Consider the following 9,133-nt stretch of genomic DNA (forward strand, 5'->3'; position numbering starts at 1 on the left):
TATGGATCACAAGTCAGCTGCAGTATTTAGGCAAACAAGTGGGAGAGTATTTAACACGTTGCTAGCCGAGCGTTTTATAAACACCTTACTAGGCAAGCATGTTTTCCTTTCAGCAAGAAACTTTATATTGACTGCGAAGAACTGTTTGGTCTCAAGACCCATATCTACATGTATAAGCTTACACGTTTGAACTAAAGTAAAATAAATATAATTGTCTTTATATCTTTAATAAGTTTAAATTCGTAGTTTTTTTATTTCTTTTAATTTTTTGTAAACTACAAAAATCTCTTTATGTTAATTATAGTACTATATGCATCTCAAACTAAATATAACAATATATATATAAAGGTAACACATGTTGACAAGCAAAGAAAAGGAAATATGAAGAAAATTTTGTTTGTGCTCACAAACGAATGATGTATAATAGTATGTTTATTTAAGCATACTATAATCTCATAAAGATCCAGAAGATTCAACGTTTTCCTACTTTATAAAGAAGCATAATCTGTCATCTTTAATCATGTCATCTACCTCCGTCATCAGCGTTGTGAAAGCTGTTATTTGGTTGTGTATGTACAATGTCTTAATTTGCACTTGAATTTGCTGGGGTATAAAATGTGTCAATTTGTGTTTGAATTTGCTGGGTTAAAACATGTATTAATTTGCGTTTGAATTTGCTGGGGTATAAGTTTGATACGCCCATAAAACAAGAGTGTTTATGTTGCATTTTGTCTCCTTTAAGCAAAAATGAATTGTTCATTGATAAATACCTTTAACATTTTTTTTAAACAATCTCCTTAGTAGGATGATTTTGTCATTTTTATTTGAAAATATTTTATTTAAATTTAATACAACTAGTCGATTGCATCACATTTATTTCAGATTATAACCGTCAGCAAATAAACAATTGTTTCAACATAGAGCATAAAATTTCAAAAACAAAAACAAGTTATATAAATATTTGGAATAGAATTGAAAATCTTGAGAGACACTTTATTTGTGTAGCATTTTGATAATTGCATTTAAATCTTTTTTTTTTGTATACAAAACAAGTGCATATCAGTTAAGAAATCACATATGCAATACGTAAGTTCCATTTGAATTCGAATACCAGTCCCAAATCAGGCAATGTATGTCATAAATAAATCATTTATATTTAATATATTCAGTCGTAATAAATGCAAAATTGCAATGTTATGAATCCAGATACTAATGGTAAATTGGAAATAATATACATTACAAATGATAATAAGAATGATTTAAGTCTGTCCAAAAATCTGCAATGGAATCATATTGAAGCGTTTTTATTCTAAGCAGCTCAGAGCTTCAGTCGAATAGGTGGCTATCAAATGGCATCTACCCATTACTTCTTGTTCAAATTACCCTTATTGCTAACACTTATCTCAGAAAAGACAAACCATTGTTAATCTTATACGATTGATATGAGAATTGTCTTTCTGAAGTGTGGCAATTACAAAGGTTTGCGTAGTCACAACTTACAATGCATATTTTATTTCATGTCACTATATCTTAAAGTCAAACACTTCGTTCTCAGATGTTTCTTCAGCACTGAAATACGACAGAATCGGGCAAAAGATAGAAATCGCCGCTCCCACTATAGCTAAAACGTATGTCCATCCAACGTGACATATTCCCGAGTTGAAAACATCAGCGCCTGCGCCGCAGTACAACTGGAAGTAGTTGGAATCAAATCCAAGTGGAAAGACAAGAAGGCCAGAAGTCATCAAGAACACTGAAAATACATGTTTGTTTATGATGATAACTAAGGGCAATGAAAACTTTTTTTGCACATTTATAATTTAAAACAACAGAAATATAATCATAAAATTAATCACATTAACTGATATACTGTAACAGATACAAATGTATGATACAGAATGACAATTACAGGATGTAATGAAAAAAGTAATCCATCTTCGTAGATATTACTTTCAAACTTTTCTTTCAAATTTAATATGTGAAGATACCGCAAGTATAAACATAAAAAAGTGTTGTCTTTGGACTTTGGCTGATATCGACTTAAATATCTTGTTTGTTATAAATGAGGTTGTTACCACACGTAAGTGAAATTTTATATATGTATATAATTATGCTTATAAAACAATTTTCAAACATCGAAGATTATGTAAAGTATTGACTGCCAATATTTCTGCACATTATAAGTAATCATTAAAATATATGCATTCATTCAAAGATTTGACTTAGACTTTTATAAAATAAATTTCTAATTACCTCCTACATGAATTATTAATACATATTCAGATTTATCGGATAACGTAATGCCCTGAAAGGGACAAACGGAGATATCAAGATATTTGTCTATAGTACAATTGGTATTTGTAGGAGTGAAGTATTCTTGGTTTATCATTGTAACAGCTTTTTTTATATTATTTTCCTCGCATCAATAGATATAAAAGAAGATGAGTTTATAAATAAGAATGGTTAATGGTTTAAATATATATTTCTCTATTTATATTCAATTTGAAATAAATACCGTAACAATATATTTTTGAAATTCATATGATAAGTCTGATTTTAAGAACAATGAGTTATCTTTTCTCAGTTCAAACAAGATTATTTATATATAGAAAATAAAATTCATATACCTGAAGATATTTGTAGATATCTTGTGGAAAGTACTAATGTTTTATTCCAGCCTTTCCGTACACACATTGTTGTGAGGGAACATAATGCTCCAAAACATGTGAACAATGATCCACCTCCGTACAGCAAACACGCTGCTTGCCAAATTGTACATGGAATGTTTCCGAATCCAAAACGTCCGCCATAAAATCCACAGGTTCGTGAGAATTGGGCAGATCCTGCGCTACCGACACAGAAGGCATATATTCCAAACGCGTTCTGAACATTTGGATGTATTATCCACTCTGGTTGAAGGAAACAAAACGAACATGTGACAGACACAAGAATGGATAGAAGAATCCATATGTAGTGCACATAGTTCATGCTTTCAGAATGCACATTTGCTGAATATTCGACCATAACCATATATATCCCATTACTACATTACCAGTAATTATGCTATTTGTACTCATAATTTCATATCTCGTCAAATCTCCACTTCATCATGAGATTGTACTTATTCTTCCGTGAGAAAAAGTGTCTAAAATGATGACTTTATAACACATTATGTAGTTATTATATTTTGCTATTATATAGAATACTTCTACGAAAAAAATTGAACCGTTTTATCACTTCACTAAAATGACTGTATGTCCTTCTTAAAATGTAAATCTAGACTACGATCAGACGTTATGCAGCAAACACAGGTTTATTCTTTATCCAGATTTTTATTCAAATTGTTATCTTGTTGGCATAACACGCAAAGCTCCCAGCAGGACCACAAATCCTTGATGATCAAATAATTCTGAATTACTTCGTTCTTTATCTATGGTTCTGGAACAGCATTCGCCTATTGATATTTTGTAATTCCCATCAATATCTGAACTGACTTATTGGGCAGCGGTTTTCCCTCCAATTCTACAAATATCAGCAATAATTTGTAAGCCTGTTTCCTAAAATAAGTAAACATTCCATACATATAACAGAATAACGATTTAAAGAACCTACAATAACATTTACAACAACAATGATTTGAAAAAATAACAAGACTTAACGTAGTATTTTCACAAAATGTTCACTAATTTACTGCACAACAAACAATTACTGGATTGTTTATTATTGAGAAGTAAAACAATTCAAGTTAAAGTCTCAGAAATATCGAAATTTTGTCTTTATTTATTTTACATTTTCTATTCAGTTAATTAAGTATTTTAAAAAGATTGTTGCAAATTATTTGTTCACATTGTACACAATATTTTCGTGAACAAATCGCCAAAAGCATTTTCAGTAAAATATCAGTATCATCCGCTTTATCACCAATCACGAATCACTTCGCAATATACCAGTCTTTTAAAATGTGTAGAATTCTAAATGCCTTAAACTATTGAATTTGTGCGGTGCTTTCGGTATTTGTATTTTTATATAAATTTATTTTATTTGCACCATACATAGTGTCATTTAAGCTCATTACAAATAATCAGTCTAACGGTGCAAAATGTTTAACTTTTTATAATCTAATTGTTGCTTTTCATTCCTTATTTTTTTGTGAACTGTCGCAAAAATACCTCTGGTCGCAATCATTTTCTTCAACAGGAAATAAGTGTATCTTTTTAATTTTTATATAAAATCCAAAAACATGTACAATGAAAACGTGATAAAATATTATTTGTGAATACAATTCCTATCTTTTTCTTACGCAAAAAAAAGTTTTCGCTTTAAACAACTTATAGCGTCTTTCGTATTTTCTTCACAAAATCAAATCACTTATTTTCTGATGCTATATTTTGAAATAAAATTAATAAGATATTGTTTTCTCCTTAAGATGAACACGCCTGACAATATCTCAGATTATACAGAAATGACGAGCGTGTTCTCTTTCAATATCCTGACAGTCATTCAAAGCACGGATATATATATACATAAATTTCAAATAAAAATCTAAAACAGATCTATGTGTCTGTAGTGTAGGCTTAAGCTCAAAGAAATACCAATAAATTGTTAAAAATGTTTGATGCACGATTCAAATGCCTTACCGACTCACGTATAGCTTATATTAAATTACATGTCTGTCGCACAATCTATTTGTTTGGGTTATTTTACTTTATTTTTATTTTATTTTTTGTGTGCTGGGGGAGAGATTTTCCTTGAAATTTCCTTGTAAATTTAGGAAATAATTGTCACTGCAAATCAGAAAATATTCAATTTAATTAATTTTATTATTTGAAACAAGATTAGTGTATAAATATAAGAAATATAGAATTATGCTATACCGATACATCAAATAAATCAACATCATTATTTAATCTAATTTAATTTAATTTACTATGTCATCAGTAGCGCAACAGTTTTGAATTAATTACTTTCAAAATGTCTCATTGTTACAACGTACACATATTAAAAGTACATTATATTAAGCTTGCATTTTATAATAATATTATAAGGAATACGAAGTAAAATGAATTTAATTTACCTGTAATAAAGTTATCAAAATACTATTTATTCCAATTCACCGCAATCCGTTATCCATTCAAGTAACATATTGAAAAAAATACTAAATTTTTCATCTCTATAATAAATATTGCATAATTATCCAAATTTATATCTTAGAACACACCACAGTTTATCTACGATAATAATTGTTTAAACACATTCACAATAAATAAAAGATTGTAGTATCCTAGTTTTCTGCAATAAAACATGCAGGCAATCTCGTATATCGCCCACAAATGACAGGACGCGTTCTGTTTGCATTGGCTTGATGGCAAGAGAATCGTCCGAAAGCGTAAAACAGATTTCCAATATGATGTATAGAGAACGAACAGACGTGCTTAAATATCTTCTCATTCTTTGCATTACTTTCTTTGATTATAGATAATCCGTTTTATATTTTTAGGAATGGAATTGAAAAAAAAAATTGTAAAACGCTTATACATGCATTGAACTATATTATGTAACAATTTTTTACATAACAATGTTTGATATTAGCATTTCTTCCACTATTATTTCTCTTAATTAGTTTGAGTATTAAAAATGCTATTATTTTACTTTTACCTAACAGTATATTAACTCAATCCTTGTTTTTGCATTTAATAAAACGTGTCCCGTTTTGTACATTTGGTGTAAAATAGCCTGTAAGTCTTGTTGATGTCAACGTAATTCGTAAATGATTTTTTATATCTTATTATATAATACTATATAATAATAGACAAATGTAAAGGTATTCGTGAAAGAACAGATGAAAGCAAGAATAACTTTACATTTTTCCATTTTTTTAAAATTTATTTCGAACGATAAATAACTCACATTGGCCATTGAAATTTCTGCAAGTATCCTTCGGAATTGACCTGTAACATTCAATTTTTGAAAAAGGAAAAGGGCTGGGCAGTTGTTATACATTTTACCCTGAACATTGTCCAATATGAACTGTCGGTCAATCGTCATTCAACAGTCAATCTTTTAAAATACATGTATATAATCAATTCAGCTGCTGAAGTTGACAATAAACAAATGAGCATAATGTCACTTTAAAGTTATAAATAAATAGTGTTCCTCGTTTAACGATGTTTTAATCTAACCTTCAAGTAGTACATAAACTTTCTTTTGGTTTTATTTTAGATATCTAACGAGGCACTATAAAATGTTCAAAATCAATGTTCAAATAATCACTTATTTGTTTTCATCTAGTGTTTGATATTTGAGTAACCAATTATAATCATCAATTAAAAATCGGATACATTATCTTTATTGTACTGTGGTTGATACAAAAGAATACTTCAAATTAACTGTAAAAAATACAGCAAAGGAAATGCTAATCGTTAATAAAAACATATACAATAGGGTGTTATTACGCTACTTTCTAAATCGATAAGTATTTCCTAATATATTATATTTCAGCTACGACAGCTTTCATTTCCCTTAATAAGTCATTTTTATTCAAAGTTGTTTCCCTGAAGATTGAAACAATTTATAATTTATCATACTTTAACTTTTGTTTTGTTTACCATTAATTGTTTATGTCACGGAAATATGAACTGAATTATTGATGTTTTGTTATAAAATGAAATTGATACGCACACATGCGATTTTGAAGACAAATCGATACAAAAACAACGGTACCAAAGATTATTCAGCAAATAGTTAATGTATAAAAAGGCCAATATTACAAAGCAATAAGGAATAGCGATTAAACGATCGAATGGTAGTATTTAAGATAGCCTTCTTTTCGGGACACCATTTAACAAAGAAAAGTACAAACTTGTTACAAGACCATTTTGACATACTTAATATCAAGCATATATGTAACAACATTCATTTTATTTTGTAGCCAACAAACATGCTTCGTCAACATTGATATTCTGAAGACTGTATAAACTGTGAAGTTACGCATATAACATCGAAAAGAATTATTGTATCCCGTAATTTATACTCCATTTCTCCTTTGAATGAAATTGTAATGTTAGCAATATCGTCAAAAATGATTATTGGTATTATTCATTAATTGACTTTATTCTTGGTTTAGATTTTCTAGAGTCTATAAACTAATGTTAGAAGCTAATACTTATGTTTCAAAATAATTTATTTAACATGCATTAAAATTTCTTACTACATTTTTATTGACACTCTTGAAAACACGATTCACTTTTATTTTGTTTATAAATGACATTATTTTTTTTATTGCCTGAATGATTCATAATTGTATATTATCTCTCATGTAAAGACTTAATCAAACCGAGTCTGCAATTTTCTTGTAATTTTATTGCAAGAGGGTCGCAAAGATTTTATGAATCTACTTGTGTTTACAATGGACGGCTATCTTAATAAATTCATGGTTTTCCCAATGCAATGGCAAAGGGTTTGATAAATTTAATTTCAAACATTAGTTAGAAATAAATAACATAGTTTCTGTTGTTTACTCTGCAGTTGAAAATTGCAATTCTAAATCTACAGTAGGAAAACATGAGTAAAAATAAATGTGACAAATTTTGCATGAAATGACATTTTGAACGTGTTTCCAGTTGATATCGTTAGAATTGCTTAAACATTCAGTCTTTAGAATGGCTGAATGAAATGTCGATCTAATCGTCTATTTTCGTTTGAAATGTTTACTTACAATTAAAATGGACGTGTTCTTGCTATAAGTGAACGATTTCAAGCTGATAATTCAAAGTTATTTGTGTCACTGACAGTTTGTGCCTTTCAAAATACCAAAATATCGCTCGGCTTTTTTTTTTTTTCGTCGAATTTATCAATAAGAGTATATAACAGTCCGTCTAAGTACATTATATTATTGAATTTGTGTTTTTCTGGACAATATAAATACAAACGAACGCTTCACTATTCTTTCAATATTTGACTTACATTTTTACACTTTTTTGAATTTCTTTTTCCATCATTTATCCCGTAGTTTACAAAGGTTGTTGTAAAATTACAGTGGATTTAAGACACATCATCATGTAGATAATGTAAATAAATGTTGTTTTGGCATCGAAATTCAATACTTTTCTTAGGCATAATAAAAATAGTAAAGGATTTATTTGTTAAGAGATCTGAAATGTTTTAACACATGCAGATGAAAGTGACAAATGTATTATATAATATTAAATTAATGTGAGCCAATATTTAGATCTCAATACTTGTATGTAATGTAACTTACTAAAATGAACTATATTCTGTCATGCGTGTATCTTAAATATGTTTACAGTATAATCATTTTGATTAAACAACATGTGCTGCTTTGACACAATGCATGTATTTTGAAAACATAATTATAACTGCCTACTAGAAGGTTTCGCATCACACAGAGCCTGCAACATTTTTTTTCAGTTTTGCTGTTTTGAGCGTCTTAAGGTTTTTTTCTTCATTTTAATGGCACTATAAACGAAATAACATTACGTTCTAATTTCTATTAAGTCAACGATCGATCCTTTTTCTACTTGTCTACACAAGGCACAAGATGCTGTAGTAAATATATTCTGTATATTTCAACTAGTAATTGTCATCCAAAACGCATGCGAAAAATAAAGAATATAAATTATTTAAAACAAAAGTAAACAAAACAAAGAAACATAAAACCATATGACATATGCGCATTTGTATTAAAGCACATACTTTCCATACCTAACAATTCTATTTATTTTAAAACAATCGTTTATGTTATGTATTTTCAAGTATCGGCTTTAACTAGGAAATTTCATATCATATTTAGCTATTAACGTATATTTATCGACCCAACTCTTAAATCTATCAAAATAATTGATTCTTTACAATGCCTCCAAACTTAAATGGTCATTTCAATTTGAATATATATAATTGTTCTCCTCTCTGAGTTTGACAATCACAGTCAATATGGCCGTCCCTTAAAATAACATATGTACATGTATTGGTGCCATTTAATCTTTTAGTCAATGTCATCTCTTTGCCACGTTTCTTCTGCACTGAAATACGACAGAATCGGGCAAAAGATAGAAATTTCTGCTCCCACTATAGCTAGAATAAATATCAGCACCCGCGCCGCAGTACAACCATGAGT

General features: G+C 28.9%; 1 protein-coding gene across 1 annotated transcript; it reads right to left on the reverse strand.

Annotated features, from left to right (window-relative positions):
- Positions 1-1,016: 1,016 nt before the first annotated feature.
- On the reverse strand, positions 1,017-3,457 carry LOC132723642 (LHFPL tetraspan subfamily member 7 protein-like). The gene is made up of 2 exons (XM_060708404.1): positions 2,628-3,457; positions 1,017-1,753 (listed from the first exon to the last, which is right to left on the reverse strand). The coding sequence occupies exons 1-2, from the start codon at positions 3,028-3,030 to the stop codon at positions 1,524-1,526; spliced, it is 633 nt and encodes a 210-aa protein (XP_060564387.1). The 5' UTR covers positions 3,031-3,457; the 3' UTR covers positions 1,017-1,523.
- Positions 3,458-9,133: the final 5,676 nt, after the last annotated feature.

Source organism: Ruditapes philippinarum, unplaced genomic scaffold, assembly GCF_026571515.1.
Source record: "Ruditapes philippinarum isolate M1 unplaced genomic scaffold, ASM2657151v2 ctg4670_1_1_1_1, whole genome shotgun sequence".
NCBI lineage: Eukaryota > Metazoa > Mollusca > Bivalvia > Venerida > Veneridae > Ruditapes > Ruditapes philippinarum.